Source organism: Homalodisca vitripennis, chromosome 4 (genome assembly GCF_021130785.1).
Source record: "Homalodisca vitripennis isolate AUS2020 chromosome 4, UT_GWSS_2.1, whole genome shotgun sequence".
In the NCBI taxonomy this organism is placed as follows: Eukaryota; Metazoa; Arthropoda; class Insecta; order Hemiptera; family Cicadellidae; genus Homalodisca; species Homalodisca vitripennis.
The window spans coordinates 171,416,962-171,441,447 of NC_060210.1; the positions used below are offsets into that span (position 1 = coordinate 171,416,962).

A 24,486-nucleotide genomic window follows, 5' to 3' on the forward strand; every position below is an offset into this window, starting at 1 on the left:
TTTTTCATGCTTGTATGTCTTATTAGGATGTTACTTTCAGTCAACGTTTTCTACTTAGCAGCGTTTTCTTCACCCATTCCCAGCGTTACAGCGCATACGCATGTTTTGGTTCAGCAAGGGAGGGACTGAACAGCACTCTCACATCCGTCATTGCTTTCAGATCACGTAATAATTGTCACTGTCCCATCGCACTTGGATGCGAACGTCTGTTACGTTGTTCTGTTCGATAGTTCACACGGTCATTCTGTCCAAGAAAGCGTAGTCATTCTTAATTATTCCTTCATGTGTTTGGTGTTTGGTGTGAAGTAATGGTCGGCAATTGTTTATCTTTATCTCCCTCTTGATAAATGACGAATGGAAGAGATGGCTTCACACATTTGTATTATGTTTCTTCGTTAAAACATAAACACTTTACAACATATCAAACTAAATTCATCCTTATAGAGGGTGTTAAGAAAATATAGATGAATATTTTGGAATATGATTAAATAAAATTTTTAAAACACCATCATTTTGAAGCAATTAACAATATACTATATGTTTTATTTCACCTGAAAGTAACATCCTAATAAGACATACAAGCATGAAAAATCATCACGCCGGTACTGTTTGTTGAGTTAGAATTTTTTTAATTAAAAATGCAAACATACACACACTGAACTAAGCGAAATATACCATAGTGTTATAGGAACTTTTTTGTCTATTTTCAGATATTTAACCGTAATCCAAAAATACCTCAAATGTTTGAAACACTCAGAATAATGATGAAATCTATATTTTGTGCGAATTGCTAGTTGGTTATTTATTATGTTGATATGGAGTATTTAACTGGTTTCAACAGCCAGTGTTTGTGTCTGTTACTAGTTTACTCTTGCGTTACATTCTCCTCCCCACGCACGACACATACCACTGACTGCGTTACACACAACAGTAACAATTACTACTCACCTCAGTACATTACACTGCGACATTATCTTGTCCCTGGCAGTCGAATGTTCAAGGTGGTTTCAACAGCCAGTGTTTGTCTCTGTTACTACGTTTACTCTTGCGTTACATTCTCTTCCCCACGCACGACACATACCACTGACTGCGTTACACACAACAGTAACAATTACTACTCACCTCAGTACATTACACTGCGACATTATCCTGCTCCTGGCAGTCGAATGTTCAAGGTGGTTTCAACAGCCAGTGTTTGTCTCTGTTACTACGTTTACTCTTGCGTTACATTCTCTTCCCCACGCACGACACATACCACTGACTGCGTTACACACAACAGTAACAATTACTACTCACCTCAGTACATTACACTGCGACATTATCCTGCTCCTGGCAGTCGAATGTTCAAGGTGGTTTCAACAGCCAGTGTTTGTCTCTGTTACTACGTTTACTCTTGCGTTACATTCTCTTCCCCACGCATGACACATACCACTGACTGCATTACACACAACAGTAACAATTACTACTCACCTCAGTACATTACACTGCGACATTATCTTGTTCCTGGCAGTCGAATGTTCAAGGTGGTTTCAACAGCCAGTGTTTGTCTCTGTTACTACGTTTACTCTTGCGTTACATTCTCTTCCCCACGCACGACACATACCACTGACTGCGTTACACACAACAGTAACAATTACTACTCACCTCAGTACATTACACTGCGACATTATCCTGCTCCTGGCAGTCGAATGTTCAAGGTGGTTTCAACAGCCAGTGTTTGTCTCTGTTACTACGTTTACTCTTGCGTTACATTCTCTTCCCCGCGCACGACACATACCACTGACTGCATTACACACAACAGTAACAATTACTACTCACCTCAGTTCATTACACTGCGACATTATCCTGTTCCTGGCAGTCGAATGTTCAAGGTGGTTTCAACAGCTAGTGTTTGTCTCTGTTACTACGTTTACTCTTGCGTTACATTCTCTTCCCCACGCACGACACATACCACTGACTGCGTTACACACAACAGTAACAATTACTACTCACCTCAGTACATTACACTGCGACATTATCCTGCTCCTGGCAGTCGAATGTTCAAGGTGGTTTCAACAGCCAGTGTTTGTCTCTGTTACTACGTTTACTCTTGCGTTACATTCTCTTCCCCGCGCACGACACATACCACTGACTGCATTACACACAACAGTAACAATTACTACTCACCTCAGTACATTACACTGCGACATTATCCTGTTCCTGGCAGTCGAATGTTCAAGGTGGTTTCGATGTATTGTGTACTGGAATTTCCATTAAAATCACGTGCCATCTAATGGAAGAAATACAAAATGTTTATGTATTATTCAAAAAATATTTTTAACTTTTGATGCCGTATATATGACTGCACACGCAAGCAGTATGGCAACATATAATTTGGTTTCATCATTCAAAAACTATTAAAAATGTAAACTTATTAACTCAAAACTCTAACAAACAATACTTTACATAAATGAGTGAGTGAGTCTTCTATTCGACCATCCGATTTAAATATGGAATCAATCGATCTGTAGAGCGAGACTTAGTACAATCTAGTACTACTATACATATCGATATGAGATGATTAGCTTGAGGAGTTGCCAGTGGTTTAGAACACTCCAGGTACTCGGTTCAGTCAACCATTCGACTTGGATTAGTCTGAGCAACCAGCTATTTCTAAAACTAACATAAAATGCAGTTCAATTTTTTATAGTCAAATCAGAAAATCGGACATTTTACTTCGACAGAGTGAATAAAAAGTAGTTTGCTAATGCTTAATTATTTTTATGTTATAATTAGGTTATATATATATATATATATATATATATATATATATATATAAATATATACACATACACAACATATTTGTTGTATACACCCAGATTCAAAAGTTTTTAGGAGATGGATGCAACATTTTTGTATAACAATATAACGCATTAATTTTTTCTTCGTATTATTACGCTGGAAGCTTTTTTAGTTAGATTTAATATAAATCTGTCTATTTCAATCACCAAAACCAAAATCCAAATTCCAATAGAAAATCCAAAACTTTAATCTCATTCTTTCACTTTTTCATATCTCTTAAGGTTTGAAGATTGCGCCCATTCAAAGTTTGGAAAAAGAATCCAATTAATTATTATCCATTATATCGAAAAAGAAAAAGATGTTTAAGATGATCATGTAATCTACGGTAATCTTTGCTCTCACGTGTTTTTTATGTTCTCGTAAGATCTCCAGATTACGGGAGTACAAAGTTTTAAGCTGTATACAATATTGAGGGAATAATTGTGAACACGATAAACACCGTCGTTCTTACTAGATTCAGACTATATTTGGTACTTAAATATATGCAGTATTTGTATTTATTTCTTATGAGTACGTTAGCCAGTAAAATAATAAAATATTTTCATCAAAAATTGTAAGATGGTGGTCAATTACGTCTGGGCAAAAGTTTTATTTCGGGTACTCCAAAACATAAGTACTAAACTAATGCATCTTCAGTTTGACATTTCGAAATGACGGACTCATGTGAAATCTACCTTTCTTCCGACTGAGCCGGAACGGATAATTAAATTTAAAACCAGAATGGAACCATTTAGAACCAATATGTTTACGGTGTTAATGATATTTGTACTGCTTTCTGTAGTAACTATTATCGCTCTTTATCTGCCCAACACGTGTGTAAAGTTAAACTCGTCTTATAATTATGTGTAGATGATCCAACGCTGTAGATGTAACTGACGGAGCGATGAGCTTATCAATAGATTATGTAAATATTGGCGAGGAATGTATGAACATAAATGTCAAGCACACTTTCTACAAGTACGTGCCATTATCCGCTTGGGGCGGGGGCTGAGTCGCGGTGGCAGGCAGCATCCTTGCCTGCCACTTTCACTCTTGTAGTTTCATCTTATCTTATATTCACTAGCCTTGTCATTTTGACAATGATCATTTATTCATTTTATGGCATGGCTTCAGAAAAATTAATGATATGTTAATAATCAAATTTACCTACCATATATATTTTATATGTTGGATTACCGCATTTTCGAACTTTACTAGTTATTTTTCTTTCTTTCCTGGATCCTGAAGGGGGATTGAGTATGATTGAGTTACCACAATAATACAGTTTTTAAGGATTTATACAATCTTTTAACAAATGCAATGAAAAATATATGTTGAAGACAAAACTACACCGTAATATAGCATTTTAATCAACACGAACCATAAAATATGCACCTAAAGATGCATACCACCAAATTTACAAGAATGTTTCGTTAAAATGTCCAAATATTAAAAGCAAAAGAATATGTTAGACTTTTTACGTAATACAATTTCAATGCTTAATGCATAGCTTCAATGCTCAATAAATGTTAGTAACGAAAGTCAAAATATTGAAATCTCAACACTTCATTAGGAAAATCATGCCATAACAAGTATGCCAGTAAAAGTGAAGATACAATTATTAATCTAAATTTATTAAGCAAAGCGAAGTTTTAATGTAAAGAAACAATTCTAAACATAATGTGGCAGTATCCAAGGTTGAAAATAGGTTGTACTTAACATTACTCTTACCAAATCACAAAAAATTACCAAGATTAATCAACCTGAGAGGAAAACAGCTCTCGTGAAGATGTTCTCCGGCAGAAGATAAATGGGCAGGAATATCCATTCCCTAAAGTACGACAAAGTTGAAAAGAAAAACATTTAAAAATGACTGGAGTTATTGGAATATACTATAGAAACAGTAAAAAAAATTATGGTTGCCTGTAAAGTCGGTTTTACGGGCGAAGATTTTACGTGACAACGTCTTTTTCTCGGTAGAATATTTATTGATATAAATTGCACAATAGGAACAAGGAATTGAATGAAAATAAGAATTGCACAAATTTTAACTATAGAAATATATTTTGTTTACTAAAACATTGTACATAATTTGAAATTAATTAAAATTTGTTATTGTAAATGGTAAAGTTGAATAAAACATTTACTAAAACTGGAATTTGAAATTCCTGCTAAACACAGTTAAATTCTAACTCCGCGCGTGGTGATTGGTCGGTTTAGTTCGTTTGTTTGGTCGCACTGTTATGACAGGTTAGAGGTTATAATTTGTTATTTTAAATGTTTGACTAGCAATACGCGCTGTTTCTTCTCAATCGACTGAATTACGATTGATTGCAGAGTGATTTAAACTAATAATTTACTTAACACTATCAACATTTGTCAATAGTATGACATAACCTATAAACTCAGTTTCTCAACTTTTGTGTCAATCTAACAATTAATCAATCAATCATAGTTTACGATAATGAAATATCAGTGTACAATTATTTACCTTTATTGTTGTAGTTGTTGTATCTAAGCACTCCACATTTTCACGAATAAACATAGTTATCTGCTTTATCCCGTGCGGCGGACCCACAGTTATCTGCTTTATCCCGTGCGGATCCCGTGCGGCGGACCCACGGGACGGGCATCGTAACGTTACGTTACCGGGCGTTACACTTTTTCATGAGTGACTCCGAGCCGCAACCTAATTTAAGACGTTGTCACGTCAAAAATGCAAATAGTAACACATTAGACTTAGTTTCAAGACAGACCGAAGTAATAAAAATAACTTACTCTGAATATGGACCAAACAATCAGTCATTAAAATCCAAAATACTTCACCAGAACACGACGACCAAGAGAAGATGGTGCTCCTTGGATTGATGACTGTGACCCTCTTTAGCACTTATATAACCTGAGTATACAAGTAGTTGTGTCAGATATAATGGTATGGATGTCCTATGTTTCAGAAGATGATGCTCCTGGGATTGCTGACTGTGGCCCTCTTTAGCACTTATACAACCTGAGTATGCAAGTAGTTGTACCAGATTTAATGGTATGAATGTCCTATGTTTCAGAAGATGATGCTCCTACGATTGCTGACTGTGACCCTCTTTAGCACTTACATAACCAGAGTATACAAGTAGTTGTGTCAGATACAATGGTATGAATGTCCTGTTTCAGAAGATGACGACGACCAAGATAAGGTGGGTGCTCCTGGGGCTGCTGAGTGTGGCGCTATCTGTCGCCAAAGAGATAGATCTCGTGACGGAGCCACGGCCTGGGGAGGAGTACGTCAGTATTCATGGTGACACAACTCGCCAACCCTCGCCCACCAGTGGTAACTACATAGTTTTTAGTTATCAAGTTTTGTTTGAAATAACACATGTCGGTTGAACTGTTTGCTATTAACCCTTACATGATCATACAAGATGTCATTATTAATAGATTATTTTTTCTAATGTCCACAATGACGTTTCTTAACACACACCTCAGCACTAAGTCTCAGTAACGTTGTGTTATAGAATAGATAAGTAAAGCTGAATCATTCTGCGGATCGTTATTTATATAACAGAGATAAACAATTACGAGGCCGTGCAAAATGTAAGATATTCTTCTAAGCCAGTTAACCGCATGCATGGACGGATATGGGGCGAACTAACCATAAAATTAAGTCATAATTTTTAAATGTAGGCTAAGTACAGACGACTACATTTGTATTTCTAGGAAATACTAACTTTTCAAGCTCGACTAAATGTTCAATGAATCATTATGTGTGGAAGTAAGCAGTCGCAATTGAAGTGCATGAAACTAAACATTAAGTAGGTAGTGAATGTCTTTGTTGTAAAATATTCATAAATATGGTACCAAATATACGGAATCAGTGAGCACTTCCTGTAGAGTTTATACTATACCGTTATATTTTACTTTCTGCTGGACACTGATTCCATTCCTAGACTAAATCTTATGCCTATCAAATAGGCTGTAACTAGCTCTGGCTGAACTGTATCTTGCAGTAGAATTTATCATCCACAGTATTCTGAGAATGTCATAACTTTATGATTTCTATTTGGTTTGTATATTGAATTACAACGTGTTTAAATTGTTTTAAAATAGTGATTAAGCACTATAAAACTGTACAATTTTTAATAGTTCGTACCCTTTAATAACTATTCAGAAATTTCACTGACATACAAGTGTGATTCATGTAGTAATTTTGCAAAATGTTGTAATTTTTATGTTAAATAGCTGGGTAAAACATTTTTAAGTTTCTAAATTATGTTTATAGGTTGTTCAATGAGCATTAATGACTCCACAAATCTTCAAAGAACTTTCTCTCAACCATTGTTCTTTTGCATTCCTAGAAAGTGGGAAGAATTTGGCTACTACTAACACAAATTTAAATAAAATGCTTTTATTTTTGGGGATGTATAATAGCTTAGCTATAACACCCATCTGCTCGCCTTCGCTATTCTCTGGCAACCTAATTGCTAGTGTCATGGCAACTGAACGGATTATGTATATTCGAAATCTATCCTATTTTAGCTTGCATCAATACAGGATTGACTAGGAATCTTGTCAATCCACGGATAGCAGTGACGTATATAAAAAATATTTCGGAATTTACCTAAAAACTAGGTAGTTTAGGAGGTATAAAATATCCTTCAAAATATGAGCTTGCAAATATTGCCCCGGGACATTCTTGAGATTTATTAAGGCCTAATAAATTTATTCTAGTTTAAAACAAACTGATGGGTGTAATTTTAATGATTGTCTTTCAAAACTAGGGAGAGGAGCTTAAGCTCCGTGAGCCCACCCCTTTTATACGCCCATGACGGATAGTGATTCTATGTGATAGCCAGGGCGTTGATTTAAGAATGTTTTAAGACATTATCTTTCCAACCTTGTAATAATGCAGCACATTCCAGCTGAGTTCTTGGACATGACGGTCCACTTTCTTGGACCTGAACCAGCCTGAGGTATAAGTAAGTCAACTGCTAACAAATCCATTAGGAAATGGTTCAGAGATTATCACTGTCAACGGTGGCAGAGATTCTCTATTAGAGGTACAATCACTGAGTTCACGAACCGACTGCTGAGGTTAAGTAAAGGCTTTTTGAAACTGATCATACATTTTATTACTGGACATGGTTGGTTCAGGAAACACCTGTAAACTTTAGGACCCGCTACTGCACATCCTAGGTGTGGACTATTCAGTGAATCTAGAAGACTGCTAAACACATTATTTTGGATTGTGAGAGGTTTTGAGTTTAGGAGAAGGACCGTATTTGGAATCCGACAAGAAAATGGGGAATTTGACGTCAAGTAATAGGCAGAATCTGTTTGATATTGTTCAAGATATAGGGGTACTACTAACATAATCTAGGATGAGGAATAAACTTAGAAGTCCTTATACTCCTTTTTCAATCCAATCTAACCTAATCTATGGAATATATTTATTAATTTCATCGACAATCTCATATTTACAATCTTATGGTAGCATTGACAATCATTTCTTCCTGAAAAATCCTCGGCATTCATATCTTACGGCGGATTCGACTTCAGCAAGATACTCCACTACTTAAACTTGTTTTTTAGTGTGTCCCATACGTCTTAAATGTAATTGAGGTCAACATTGTAGTAAATTTTTGGCTTTTTACATTCATACCATCAGTTGCGAAGAACCCAAGCGGTTACTTTAATAAGGAGTTAAGTTCACCAACAAGTGAATTTTAAATTCTTACTACAACTTCGAGCTTTTGTATACCAGTGTTTGGATATGCTAACCTCGGGAGGTAAACACTGTTTACTCCACACTGTTATAGTCATTTACCTAACTCACATTATCGTGATTGTTCCCAAACAATAGTTTCCATTTCTTGGCCAAGACTATGCATGTGCATGTTCGCCTAACATTTGGGATAAGGTATGTCTTAAACATGAAATATGACAAAATGACGGAAACTTCACCGACACTGCCTGTTATGAACCCATAATCTGTAATAAGTGCTCAAAAGTTGTCTATTGGACTTCTTAGTCCTCTATTGTCTGAAATCCCATTAGATAACATCTTCATTTACCACACAAACGATGTTTAAAATTGTCTTTCAACATACAAGTAACATTCATACATAATAGAATTCTTCTTTGTTACTACTGCCACGAGTACATAGTAGGAAGTGACAAAACTTCAGCTTCAAAATAATGAATTGCATGTGGAGACAGTTGGTATCTGCTGATTTGAGGTTATTTCTTCATATCACTTTCTGGTGTATTTTATCACTTGATGTCGCTACCTGGTGTCGCAGAATTCTCGACGGCACATCAGATTCCGGGAGTCCGGCTGCGGCCCAGGACGACCGACCCCGACCACGACCAGTTCTCCACGGCTCACCGAGTGTCGCGACCCCAGGGCCTGGTACCGCTCAAGGTCAGGGACACCCGGCAAGTCTCCCTTCATGGTGCGTTTCACTACTTTCTACTGTTACATCAACCAGAGTCGATCTCGGTGACCTTACGCATTCTTCTCCCGTAGTCTTCCTACTCAACACTTTCTGTTTCTGCTAAACATTTGACCCTTTCATTTTTTTACTATTCACTGTCAGTTTTAATAATCTTGCTCAAGTTTTACTTTTTATTTGAAATACCAATACTGCCAGATAACATTGTCACTGATAACACTTGTCTTTTAAGATTTTCAGTTCATTATTATGAGCCCTTTTCCTCATAATACTAGAAATACCCATGGTTACTATGAAATAACACTTAGTGTTTGGCATAATTTGTTTCATCCCAGTTAACCTCCAACCTCTCCCTCTCATCACTGCCGTTTTGAAAGAAGAGAGTAGTTTTAAAACTCAAGACACTACCAACAAGGGTTAATTAATTCTAATAATTATTTGAAAAGCTTTTTGGTTCAAATTACGTTCAAAGAGGGGACAGGACTTTATGAATATGTATATAATCTGTATCTAACTTTTCATATCAGTAATATACCAATACATCAATACTTTAAATTGAGTAGTAATTAAATAGTTTTTAGTAAACACGGTCGACTATAAACAGGATGTGACTAAACAGCGTGTTAGGTTTGAGTCGATTAAAAATTTAAACATAAATCTAAAACTCTTCTTTTCTCACTTTTTTTGTCTTTATGGGTTTTAAAAATAAAATTTCACAACTTATTTATTAAACTTATGGTTTAAGTCACCTACAAGTTCATAATCTGGGATAAGTATACATATAACATCACTATTTTTCCTAGAATTTAAAATTATACTTGTTTAAGACGGCAATATGAATTACATTACTGTAAAACTTTGTTAAAATTGATATAATAGCAGAATGTTATAATATACAAATTGACTGTATGTATATAACCCCATGCATATTAGCCGGGTTCTTATTAATTAAGGCATTATATGGGATAACTTTCAAATTAGTAAGACTAAAACAGAAAAAACCCTAACTATATTCAAGTTCATATGGATTCGTCTATATAGCCTGTATGTATGTTGTTTGCAGATCTGCCCCAGGTAGATGTGACTGACGAGGGCAGAGAGGGAGAGCTTTCCCAAACAGCTGATTTTGAAGAAAGAAATATAATGGTAAAATAATAATGCATGTAACTAATTATTATGTTTTGTTCCATTTTAAATAACCAATATATTAAATGAGCCAATTCTACTTTTTCTTGAAATTTTGATTTAACTTCTTTAGTACCTTTTTGTAGTAATTTTATTGTTAGTAACTTCTGTTGCAGGCCAGAAAGATAGATGTTGGGTCAAAAAAAGCAGAAAAAGATAAAAAGGATGATGAGCTAGAGAAAGTGAGCAAAACCAAGGAAGGTCTCAAAGAAGGTTCAAATCCAGGCTGAAGGCAATTCTGGAGTAAAAGCTGCACCTGTCTATGAAGATGTAGATGATATTGCAGTACCACAGCAAAAATATATCACGTAAGCATTGTTATAATTTGCCCTACTTTTTATATAGTGCAAAGATTTTTGTAATATACTCCCATTGAAAATCCAACGATAATAAATAATACTACAGTTGATAAAACCAAATTTAAATTAAAAAATTTTAAATATATTTAAAATTGTTAAAAATTGTGAGTGTCAAAATGCTGTTGGAATTCACTTAACTTCAGAATAAGTGCAGGAACTGTACAGAGGTTAACCTAATGGATTTTCCTGCCCCAAAGTACAACAAAACCTACAGAGCCAAAAATGATAATGGGTTCTCTTGGACCGCTTCAGTAGTTCAGTGATACATATTGTTTTATACAACTTAGAATAAATGTTTGTACTCCATTTAACTGATTTTAAAAATTACAGTGTGTGACAATGATGGTTGAAAAGAAAAACGTACATTATAGCAAAATATCAAGAAATAAATATTCCAAAAAGTAATAAAATCGTGTGCTTTTATTAGGATTGAAGTACTTGTGATACAGGATGTCTCTGAACCAATATAAAACCTTCTGGAAACATATTCCATGATTCAAAATTACACTTTTTCTTGTTAAGAACATAAGTCCACAAAAGCCTCCTTTTAGACCCACAAACTCCCAAATTTACCTAAAATATCTCTTTTACATTACAACAACCACTTCTATTAGCAAAAATTACATAATTTTATATCTTTTCAAGATATTTCTGTAGTAAATTTAATTTTAGTCTTAAGAAATCTTTGAAACCTACTCTGGAGTGATTTGTTACTATAAATTTTTCTGACAAAAATTATATTAACAATCATAAAAACAAAAGTTTAGTCAAAACAAGGACAAAAATAAACAAATTTAGTATTTAATTTGTTCTATAGTTTTTGAGAAAATTTAACCTCGGTGAAGTGCTCATAGACCCACTGATAGAACTAGTGGGCTGACTTGATACTTGTAGCTCAGAACGGAGATAGGCTGCTTGCTAAAACCTTGTCTAAATTGGAAGCAAGTTTGGGCAAGTAAACTTGAACCGTATGCTTGACCAAGAGTGCCTGAAAAAACTAAACTCAAAGATAGGGTTTTAAAAGTGGCAACATGCCTGTCCTGTTCTCACACTGATAACAAAGCGTACATTTGGACAAGGGTGCACTGCCTCTTTCAGGAAACAAAACAAAAATAATTTCTACAGGCAAGTGCACTCATTCCTTTAGAGGGCAGTGAAACGGTAAGATGATTACTAGTGTGCTTTACTTGTTTATTTGTTGTTTACCAGTTCTCATCATGGATACTGAATTACTCATAGCTACAATTCAAGGAAAATGAGCACATTACGGGATGCAACTTCAAAGTTGCATAGAAACAGAGTCCATGTTACAAGTCCTGGAAAATTTTAAGATACTCCCCATTTTAAACTCTCTCTGCATAATTTATATATCCATATATCCATTTTCCCCTAAATGGTTCAATATCTAATGATAAAAATTATCCGTTTTCAAGAAAAATACCCTCATCTTCTGACGGATTTCAGTGCAACAGTTACTGGCGTTCACTTGCTAATAATCGTGCAGAGTGTGACAACATGTCTGAACACATACAGAAGCATGTTTCAGACATACTTGTTCAAGCATGCACATCAAATTTACTTGCCTAAGTGTGCCTCTATTGTAAAAACGACTAAACTCATTTTTATAAACAGGAAATCTATGATTTTCACCTATGCTCTAGAAAGAGTTACTCATGGTCATTAACATGTATAGTGAAGTTATGACAATGATGCTCTTATCAAACAGTGCAAGTGAAGGTTCTAACTTGCAACAAATACCTAACTAATTTTTTCATAACAAAACTTACAATGTAATAACATCCCAAAGTCCTGAAACATTTCCATAACTTTCTGTACTTTGGACTGTATATTTATACATCCTGCATCTAAAATGATTAATTGTAAATAATTATAAACAATCCTATATTGTACTACACACAGGTGATTTTCGTTTCAGACGTATGTGCACATTATTCATACACTAGCATACAATTTGCTAACTTTTATTTTGTCATAGAGTCCCAAAGCACATCGTACCTACAACCATCACTCCAAAATCTCACTACGAGGTGATCACAGTCAACAAGCCTGGAGACAAGCGGCCAGTGACAGATGAAGGAACCTTCGACTTTGTAGACTCGCCCCTTGGAGATAAACAGTTAGTCTCCTCAGGATCCTCTCAAGCCTCTCGTGTTAATGTCAAAAAGGGCCCCAACGGTCAGGACTACGAGTACGAGTATGTGTACTACTACTATGACGAGGATGATGAGCTGGTGGGATCTGCCAAGCCAACAGCAAACCCTACAACGCCTCGCCCTGTTCCCACCACTGAGCCCCCTCGTTCCCGTCGACCAGTGCCAGAGGAAGAGGCGTTGCCTGTCCGGACCAATGGACGCAATAGGTACTAAAACTTCATCCCAGAAATTAACAGGGTGTGGTCAGAAATGAGCATGTGTTGTAAGGATGTATCTAACAGGATGTGTAAGTGTGTAAGAGTCTCTTACTTCTCTGCCCATGGAGACTGGATGTTTGGAAGAGTACCTGGGGATCAGACATAGATGAATAATTTGGGTTGCATCATATTACTATAAACACACACACACACAAACACACACACACACACACACACACACACACACACACACACACACACACACACACAAATGTGTGAGTGTTTATTTATATCTGTATATATTAATTAACTTACACCTCATCAACCAAATCTTAATTTTTCAACAAGTAAGAACTTTTTGTATAAAATATATGTCATGCTATGTGGAAGATTTTTAAAGTTTTTATACTTTCAAATTGATAATTGGCGAAAGCATTGAATTATGTTTATAATTAACTAAGTAGTGTATGAATTAACCCATTATACCCTCCAATCATTTTCCAGATTGCTCATTGTGAACTTTAAAAAATAACAAGCTATTTCAAGGCATAGTTCAAATTCATTTTTAACAGATTATACAACAAGATATCAAATTAGTTACTTACCTTTCGCTTTGAAAACACATATTTAAATGAGGAGCAATATTTAAATTTAAAATAATGCTGAATATCTCAATTAGGTACACAACAATTGAGCGAAACCGACCAACTGGAAGTCTAGAAGCAGCAGAAGTTACAACCCCAGAACCTGCCAGTAACGAGGTCCTTCCACAGACCACTCGAGGTGGAAATAGGTGCGCTTCAGTTTACAATTTTATATAGGTAGCAAAGACATAGTCTTTATTTATTATAGACTATCTGACGACGACGTAAATGAAGACCAAGTTTCTAATATAATGCTTAATATGTTGATGTGCCCAGGTTCCGAGGCAGGACCGTGCAGGCAACCCCTGAACCTGTGGAGCAGAGTTTGTCCGAGGAGAGACTACCAGCCAATACTCGGTTTCCTCCTAGATCTAGGTCCAATCATAATTCTGTGGCCGTCACCACACAAACACCACAAACGGACACTCCTATCACACGCATAAGAGGTCAGCCACTCTGTCAGATATATCAGACTTGTGTTTAGTAAACTTGCTTTCTTATGGTTTTATTTTTATGTAACCATTAACTTGCAAAGAAAAATATACTGCCTTTTAGATTACCGTAACACATTGATTCAAAAAAGTGTTACTGTCCATGGATCATTTAAGACATAACACCCGATTACATGATGATTTACGTTTGTTTATTTTAATTCACAATTAAATTTTAATTAAATTTACATCTAATCTTGTGAGCTAAAATTAATTTAAATCAATTACCATGTTTGTTTAATTTGATAGGAAGTGTAAAAAGACCCAGCCTGGAGCTAGTAGACAGTAGTTCATTCCGTACACACCAAAGTGACGTTTCGCCAGACCAGGATCACACCCAGGCCCTCAGTGACCAGGACATTATCCCCAGAGGTAACAATAGGGTATTTGAGAAAGAAACAAAGTGATCTTTAATGTCTCCCTCTTATTTGTTATGATACTTGTGTAAAGCAGTGTTTGGGATAGATTAATTTATTAATTTCAGTAAAAGGTATCATTTTGTTAAAATAACAATAATTAATGTAATAATAAATAAAATAATCATTCAAATAACATTTGGTAGCATTTTTGGTGTATGGGGTAATACTGCAACTGAATTTGAGAAGGGATTTTTCTTCCCAGGTTTAATATACTTTTAGGAACATTTTTAATGCTTATAGTTATAAACCCTTCTCACCACTCCAGGATTGGTTTCACCAAGCAAGCCTTATAATCATTAGTTCAGTGGCGGACCTAGCAGAGGGGCCATGGGCCCCTCCAAAATTTTTCAAAAGAAGTTATTATAGAAAAAAACTTTTACTCTTGTACTGTAACCATAAACAATAAAATTAACTTAATGAAATAAGCTTTGAGTATGAGTAACTTTCTTGGAACAAATTTTAATTTTTGTTATATCGAAATGCAAATCACCTGTCATAGTAAATAAGGTTAATGGGAAACTAAAACCAAGGTGGTCCCCTCCAGAAAATTAATACTGGATTTACCCATGCTTTATGGTATCATACAAATAATCAAATAATTCTTGTTCTATTATCACTACAGTGTTACTAATTCAATGTGATATCTGTTATAAGCCACTACAAGAATATACAAGAAAACATGTCTGTACACCCAAAAATCTATGAATGAGGAAATAATACCGTAGAAAACTTATGTTGTGTTGGAGGTCAATCAAGACAACGAGTCAGACCCGCAACTGAGGACAATCTGTCAATTGCTGTGGTGCCGCCAAGTTATACGGATGCCGGCAGGTACGTGGGCACAACCCGAGACTCAGACCTGGAAGAGTACATCGACTCCACGGAGGAAGAGAGGCTACCCCAGCAACCAAGGACAACTTCTGACGTCTCCAGCACAGAACAGTCCACCACTACTGGCTACATCTCAGGTAAAATTATTTCCTTACTTTATCCACTTTTGTAAATAAAGTTTAATATTTAATATTGTGATTTTTCTACATAGTATTAAATAGTTTCAATAATTTGTTTATAAAATTAAATTTTCCATTATAAATAAACAAACCACATTATACACTAGAACATATTCATACTATTAAAAAAATATAAGCTATGATCAAGAGCATAGAATTAAAAACATCAGCATTTCAGCAAATATTTCATGTCCTACCATTTACATTGGGCATTTTGTATAAAATACTAATCTTTTAAACAACCTATACAGTTTTTTAGATGTGCAAAAATTAAAATGATGTCTACCAAATTTGAAAGAGAATATTATCTAATAGGTTTACAAAAATCTTCTGTGGTTTAATGCCTTCTATGAAAACAAACAAGACAGAGAGGGCTTATCTCAACATAAAACACCCCACAGATCTCTAAAGTTGAAAAAAATCACATCTTGGTTTTTAAAGTTGTATTACAGCAAACAATTAACATTATTAATTGAAAAAGCCAGTCAGATGTAATCAACTATTTTGTGTAAACATTGTTTTGTTTAAATTTAATAATCTTAATAACATTTGTTCAATCTAAGGCACAACCACATGATTAATTAATGTAACCAATATTTTCAATTTATTTAAATTGATCGTCATTAAAGCTTGGATTAAGCTTAATAGTAACAACACTTCTTATTTCAATTGTTTTTGCATCTGCTGCTAAGCACATAAGAAAATATCCAGATAAGAAAATTAAAAGTTTTAGTAAAAATATACTTTTAACTGTACAAGTCAGCTAATATTAATTATACTTTGTCAGTACTATAACGCAAATATCAAAGACAACATTAGTATCCAACTATTACAATAAATTTTAAGATTGTTATAAAAATCCATCTTACTTGTATTTTGACAGAAGTCTTCTTGATGAGAGAAACAAGGCACGTTCAACTATAGCAACAAAAAAAAAATATTAAGACCAGAACAAATTACAATGGCCATAAATATACACTTTTTGATATATTTTATTCATTGTGGCAACAAAATAAACTCAATATTGGTATTGGAAATATAATTCACTCAAACCATAAGTCACCATGTACATGCAAACAAAACCTCTGGTAACTACTAGTACATAATAAATTATTTTTGGTAACACACGTTTATAATAATTTATTAAAATTTTCAGTTTATCGGTTTTGTAAAAGGTGTTTAAGCTTTACATTAAATATCTGTATGAAAAGTTAGATTTAAATGAGTAATGAAATTTGTTTGATTTTACAGCAATGACAGATAAAGCAGCATTCGATCTTTATGCATTACTCAGGGAAACTGAGAACGAGCAATCTAATCTACTCTACAATGAACCAACATCTTCTGAGGAACTGGACACTACAGAGGTAGAAGATGAAACAACACAAGCACCTACCACGGTAGTGATCACAACTATACCAACCACAACCACAACTACTACAACTACCACAACCACTACCACAACAACCACCACCACTCCAGAGCCACCTCCTAGCCCAGCAACTGGCAGAGGCAGGTACCGAGGTGGTGTTGGATCTAGAAACAAGTTCAGGAACTCTGCCTCTGCTACCACTACTACAACTGAAGCTCCAGAGGAAGCTTCTACAAAGAGGGCAAAATTTTCACCCAGCCGAAACCGAGAAACTGGTCAAGTAAGTACAAAATGGATACCTTCATTCACCAGGCATCACAATGGCTTACTCTAAGAGAATTACAACAGTTTAGTTCTGTTCTAGGTAGAATGTTTTTTTTTTATCTCCAGTAAACTCTAGCAAATGAGTTTTATGTGTGACAGAGGTTGAATGTACTGCCTTGACAACACTGACAATACTGTACTCTTGGAAATGTATTACTAAAAGTTCATGGTATGTAGGGTTCCATCAAATTATACATACGGGAATAGAAATTTAAATAAATTTGGTTACTTATGCAATGTCCTATTTTGAAAAAATGACGCAAAATATTTTCTCATTCTATCAACAAGTTTTAACATGTTAGCATGTTACGCAGTATATAAATTAAAAGTAAAACAATTTTTCGTTTCTTATAAATGTAAAATTAAATTATTTCATCTACTCATTTGAAACCTTAATAATCATTTTTGTACATTTTTAATTGTATTCAATTTCCTTAAAATTATTCCCTATTAATCTTGATACAAAATATTAATTAAAAATTTTTAAACACCTCCTTTCAAACAACTTTTTCTTGGTGAGGGGGTACTATAGTGTACTGTTGGTTACAGGTTTCAGCATATGGACGAAGAGGCTCAAAGACAACACCCTCACCAGACCAGCCATCTAACAGTGGTGGCAATGTGGAGGCAACACCGAGGTCGACAGGTCGAGGTCGTTACCGGGGTGGATCCCGCAATAACGGCCAGACTACCACAACCACCACCGAAGCCACGAGTAGCAGCAGTGCAGCCTCCGGATTTTCCAGGCCAAGTTTTGGATCTGATAGGTACAAGACATACAATTTTGAAAATAGTGGAAGATAGTCTTATGACATGCAGTTCAGTTTGCTGAAAACATTGTATGTTTACTGAAAAAAATCTCTATGATCATGGCCAGCATAATCTTTAATTTTTTGTAATTGACTTCAAAACATATTGGCAACCGCTTTCCAAATGTAGAATTTAAGACACACCCAAGTAATTGTGACTGTAGTCACATTCATCTACATAGCGAAACATCTTCAACCTGAGGACGGTTAAGTATACTAAGATCCCCATCTCTGTAACTCTGGTGTTGCAAAACACCTGCAAGATCATGGAATCCATTACACGATTGCCTGATATACTGAAGTTGCTGAAATTCTGGAATTACATTGTCACGAGAAAGTGTGGTTTACATTTTTTTCTTTAAAGACAGTTAATGAACATATATTAATTTAAAACAACTTAAATAGCATACTTACTTATTTCAAACAAATCGATTTTAAGATTTGTATAAATTAATCAAATATAAGGTCTAATGATTAAAACTGCATTGAATGAGTATTACATTTATTATGTATCATTAGTCCAACCACTTCAAATTTAAATACTTATACATTGATAAAAAATGTAAAATTTGGATATTAATCTATATATTGTACTATCTGAACAAAATTGATGGGTGGATTACTCAGTACTTTCATAGTATCATTGTAACAAACTTTAAACTTTTTTATTTTATATTATAGTAGGATTTTAACTTTAACTCTCTTCCTGTTCTGATTTGGCAAAAGAACATGCTACCAACGATAGCTTGAAATGAGTTACATTATTCTTCTTAATTTTTTTTGCAGGCAATTAGGATTTTTATTTACCAAGATTTTTCTGAGCTTCTTTAATGCCTCTTGACATTTTTAGGATCATGTTGCAACTTGCACAGTTTGCTTGCGTGATCAGATATTTCATTGTCTATGTTGATTAAATTGACATTGCCCTAACAGAGATTTATGGAGATACTGTCAAAAAGGTATTTCTCAAATACTATTTGAAACACCAAACCTAACTTTCACACTTCACACTAATGACTTTTCAACAATTTTTTAATCTAATGTTGTAATAGAAATATTTTATCCTTTAAATATATGACACACTCCTTTCAATATAGCCACGTAGTTATGTTTACAACAACAAAAACAACCAGAATACTAATGATCGTAATAACAGCAGAACAAATTGTTCTATAGTTGGATTATTGTGTAACCTTGTTCGTAAACCTTTTCTCATTCTAACATAATGAATCAAACAGTGAGTGAACAAAAGCAAAATGGTGGATAACAACTACTAAACTGAATCTTGGTACACCGAATTTAACAAAAAAGACCTATCACAGATACAACATGAGAAGACGGGGAGGATCCAGAGTAGCAACAACAGTTACACCTCTTTCTGGTGGAGACTGACAACTCCAAGGTTGGAGCTGACATCAGTTCTATAGTTTCTTTAACAGCGACTTAACTGAAGCTTGGTATTCTGAATTTAACAAACAATACCTGTTACAGATACAGCCTGAGAAGACGGGGAGGAGCCAGAGTGACAACAACAGTTACACCTCTTTCTGGTGGAGACTGACGACTCCAAGGTTGGAGCTGACATCAGTTCTATAGTTTCTTTAACAGCGACTTAACTGAAGCTTGGTATTCTGAATTTAACAAACAATACCTGTTACAGATACAGCCTGAGAAGACGGGGAGGAGCCATAGTGACAACAACAGTTACACCTCTTTCTGGTGGAGACTGACGACTCCAAGGTTGGAGCTGACATCAGTTCTATAGTTTCTTTAACAGCGACTTAACTGAAGCTTGGTATTCTGAATTTAACAAACAATACCTGTTACAGATACAGCCTGAGAAGACGGGGAGGATCCAGAGTGGCAACAACAGTTACACCTCTTTCTGGTGGAGACTGACGACTCCAAGGTTGGAGCTGACATCAGTTCTGTCGTTTGTTTAACAGCGACTTAACTGAAGCTTAGTATTCTGAATTTAACAAACAATACCTGTTACAGATACAGCCTGAGAAGAAGGGGAGGAGCCAGAGTGACAACAACAGCTGCACCTCCTGTGGTGGAGGCTGAGGACTCAGAGGCTGGAGCTGACGACAGTGCTGCAGTCTCTTCTACAGCTAGACCTACAAGGTACGTTACAGGCAAATTTTAGAAATATTGGCTAACATTTTTGTGTCTTTTAGACTGATGGCAAGATTAATGAAAAGTATATCCCTGTCTCCTACGAACTGAAATCCAGATGTTTTAATTAATAGTGTGTTCACAGTTATACGTCACTGTCCACTATATATATGACGGAGTTAAAGTCACTGTCCACTTTATATATGACGGAGTTAGTCACTGTCCACTTTATATATGACGGAGTTAAAGTCACTGTCCACTTTATATATGATGGAGTTAAAGTCACTGTCCACTTTATATATGACGGAGTTTAAGTCACTGTCCACTTTATATATGACGGAATTAAAGTCACTGTCCACTTTATATATGACGGAGTTTAAGTCACTGTCCACTTTATATATGACAGAGTTTAAGTCACTGTCCACTTTATATATGACGGAGTTTAAGTCAATGTCCACTTTATATATATGACGGAGTTAAAGTCACTGTCCACTTTATATATGACGGAGTTTAAGTCACTGTCCACTCTATATGACAGAGTTTAAGTCACTGTCCACTCTATATGACGGAGTTTAAGTCACTGTCCACTTTATAATAATAACATTTTTAATTAATCTTTTTGCCTATATTTTAAATCAGTTGAGTTGAACCATAAAAGGAAAATGTGATGTTGCTAAATGTATATAATGAATGGAGCTGAACTTCACATTGTGTCAACCCTTCCCGCCATAACTTTGTTATATGTAAAAAGCTTGAAGGGTTACTTACTGTTAATATCATAACAAATCTCACCAAATTTAATTTTCTTTCATAAATGAATGCAGGCCTCGCATTAGTATTGGAGGAGTGAGACCCTTAAGGCCAGGTCCCAAGATCAACATTGGAGGCAGAGGTAGGATCGGAGTCCCATCCACCACCGCAGCTCCTACTCCCGTGTCTGAGGAACCATCCACTCCACAGCAGGCCGAGCCCAGTGAGCAGCCAGAGCCAGAGGTAAATTATGTTTAGTAACTAAACAATCTATTTTCCAGTTAGGTGTTATTAATTTTTTAATCATACTTAATTTAAACTATAACAAAAATTCAAAAGCAATTTTTATTTTTCATCAGAAATTCTTTACTAATTTTTCTGTAAATATAAACCAACAAAGTGTAGACTGTACATTAACTACTCTCAAATCAAGCTAATCAAGTTAAAATTTATACTAAACTAAATTTATATTATCTTTTCACAGCAAACAGCGGAAACTACAACTAGTGCACCAGCTGATGCTCTAACAAGATTACGAAACCGACCTCGCCTCCATGTGGGAGCAAAAGTGAAGCCAGTACCAACACAAGGCAGTCCTACCAACCGTAGAGCTCTAGTATCAGGTTTACTACCTCGGCGACGTCCTAATGGGGTCACTGAGCCGTCCACCGAGGCTACGTCCACCGAGGAAGGCAAGATAGAGGAGGAGCTTGAGAATGCAGAGACAGTGCCCACAACTGCCTCCACAACAGAGGCTGTTCCACCTCAGGACAGTGGCTCCAGACTATCATCACTGATAGGTGGTCGTCGCAGGCTACCGGGAAGGAGGCCAGGACTGTTACCTAGACCTGCCAGCCCTGCTGTTGCTGAGGAGTAGAAGGACTTAGCAAGGCTATCACCTAGTTATTAAATTGTCTTATGTTTTATGATTTCCCAATTTCCAAGGGTTAGAAACATTATTATGACGATTTAAGCCTTCTACAAAGAATTTTCCTGCTTGAAACAATTTTCTTTGAATTAATTTGGAGTCCTTGATAATTTTGAGTAAAAATGGACAAAAATTCATTAAGTTAATTTACTCAAGTAATTTGGATGAGACTGACAAAGGAGGACAATGAAGAAATAATAGATCATGAGTAATTTGTAGTATTTAAATATTACTTTAACTTAAAGAAAATCAAAATGTAATAAAAGGGTTATTTATATAATACATATTATAAATGTTCATAAATTGCAACATTTAAAAAACTGCTCTCTAAATAGTACCCTAAGAAATTTAGATTGTGAAGTACATGCTAAGAATATTGTGTGAAGTACATGCTAAGAATATTGTGTGAAGTACATGCTAAGAATATTGTAAATGTTCATAGTATATTATAAAACATTTTTTAGGTAAAATATAGCTAACAGTTGTTGTACTGTTCCTATTTTAATATTTTTGTATATTCTGACCTTTAAAACAACAGTGTTTACTATTTACACTGTTCATTTATAACATTACAAAATAATGAGTCATTATAGGTATTAGTCATTCTGTGTCATTTGGTAGCATAAAAACCATAACAATAATTTAACAGAACAGTGCTAAGGTCATAAATAAGTAGACCAATTCGTTCAAATCTTTTACATGTATTTATTTATCTGTCTTAATTCAGCGATATATTTGCACTTATGGCACTCACAGTGTTGAAACTCTAGGAGGCGGTAATGAAGCTTCAACCATCGTTAAAAGTAGACTTTACCTTGCCGTGTACTAACTAGTGTTTGGGCCAATAATCTGCAAGAGCTCTCTTTCTCTTAACCTCTCCATAGCTTTTACAGAACTTTCTTTTTACCCTTCTGAGTTGGTTACATTTAGCGAGTGAAGACATTCCTGTTCACCCACACTCAGAACAGTTTATTCTAATTCTTGTCATTCGTAATTAAAGCAATTTAATAAATCACTTACTTAATAGGTTAGAAAGCATTTTGAGTACAGAAGTTGTGATATGGATCATCAACATTTGTGTTTTGGCATCAGTAATTATGTAGAAAAGTTTTAAACAATGTGTAGAGCAATTAAAAAACATTTTTGAGTCATTACAAATTAAACTAAGTAATACAGTGACTTACAGTATATACAACAAATAGATAACAAAGTGTAAGATCATTATAAGAATTTCAAATCTTGTAACATTATCAGTTTTTAGTCCATTTGTGTGCTTTCCACAAGACAGATGAAATCATTTCATATATATTAAAAAAACCTTAATTTACAGAGTAACTAAACAATATTTACAGTTTGTTGCAAAATAATGTTTTACAACATAATGTCAATAATGTACGACTATCTAGAAAATTAAAGATGTATTTTCATACTCTTGCAAATTTTACTGATCACAAACTCTTTTACTGATGGAGTATCCATTTCTTGATCATAAGAATCTAAATACAAGTAATAGATATGTCAGGAGCAGGTAACAAATGTGGAAGTACAGTAGGAGAGAATGTTCTTCCGTTGTATGAACAAACATACTGAATTTGCAAAACAGTCATGCTGTCAATGGTCTGTAGTGTTCTGGGACAACTTTACTGGTAGATATTAAACTTTGTTTTTATTTCAAAATTTCAAGGTTTCTAGGTGCTACACATTTAAAAGTTTGGTACACCATGATTATGTAACTCTTACTGCATCCAACACTGTTACCGTGTTGTGTATTTTATAGTAAATCCGGAGACTCCATCACCTGATCTCTTCTTAGAATCCCAACTTATATTTGGTTTGTTCAATTTCATATTCTATAATTTATAACTCACTCTAAACTCATGTGATCGGTGGACAAATAAACTCATTACTAAATAAATTATTTTAAGTTTAAGATAATGTAAAACTTACATTTTTAAGTAAACTGAACAGAACATAATCTCTATTTCTATACATTTTTCCATTTTATTGTTTAATTTTTTTAATCCAGTAACATATTTTACCACATACATTTTTGTTACCAGTTGTTTAAACTGTGAATGAATATTAGCAATTGGTTTAAATTTAATTTATGTTCATTATAATATTTCTTTGGTAGTATTGTATAAAGATAATAGGACAGGACGTTTCATTCCGCTATTGTTTATCTTAAATGCCATAAGATGCTGTGACATCATAGACAATAGATTTCTTCAAATACCTAAGAGAGACCATTATTTATGATCAAAATGAAATTGTACAGAATTCTAAATAGTTAGTTAGTTTATGTATGTTTGCCTGTATGAGTGTGTGATTTACAGTAGTTGTGCTTATTTTTAATACTGTAAGTCTGTAGTGTTAAAAGTGGCAGTGCCAACTACCGTGTTTGTATATAATGTATCAATAAAAGTGAATTAACTTTGTC

The 24,486-nt window shown here is 34.8% G+C and overlaps 1 protein-coding gene across 1 annotated transcript in view; it reads left to right on the forward strand.

The window, feature by feature from the left end:
* LOC124361295 (mucin-17) overlaps positions 1-24,486 on the forward strand; it is a 59,561-nt gene extending 35,075 nt beyond the window's left edge. Inside the window, exons 2-15 of the mRNA XM_046815342.1 lie at positions 5,989-6,145; positions 9,114-9,266; positions 10,330-10,412; positions 10,568-10,676; positions 12,809-13,190; positions 13,861-13,974; positions 14,102-14,271; positions 14,566-14,688; positions 15,479-15,703; positions 16,997-17,397; positions 17,991-18,208; positions 20,249-20,377; positions 21,193-21,361; positions 21,603-24,486. Of these exons, the coding sequence (XP_046671298.1) occupies positions 5,992-6,145; positions 9,114-9,266; positions 10,330-10,412; positions 10,568-10,676; positions 12,809-13,190; positions 13,861-13,974; positions 14,102-14,271; positions 14,566-14,688; positions 15,479-15,703; positions 16,997-17,397; positions 17,991-18,208; positions 20,249-20,377; positions 21,193-21,361; positions 21,603-21,995 (2,823 nt within the window). The 5' untranslated portion in view covers positions 5,989-5,991 and the 3' untranslated portion in view covers positions 21,996-24,486. The remainder of the gene's footprint in view (positions 1-5,988; positions 6,146-9,113; positions 9,267-10,329; positions 10,413-10,567; positions 10,677-12,808; positions 13,191-13,860; positions 13,975-14,101; positions 14,272-14,565; positions 14,689-15,478; positions 15,704-16,996; positions 17,398-17,990; positions 18,209-20,248; positions 20,378-21,192; positions 21,362-21,602) is intronic.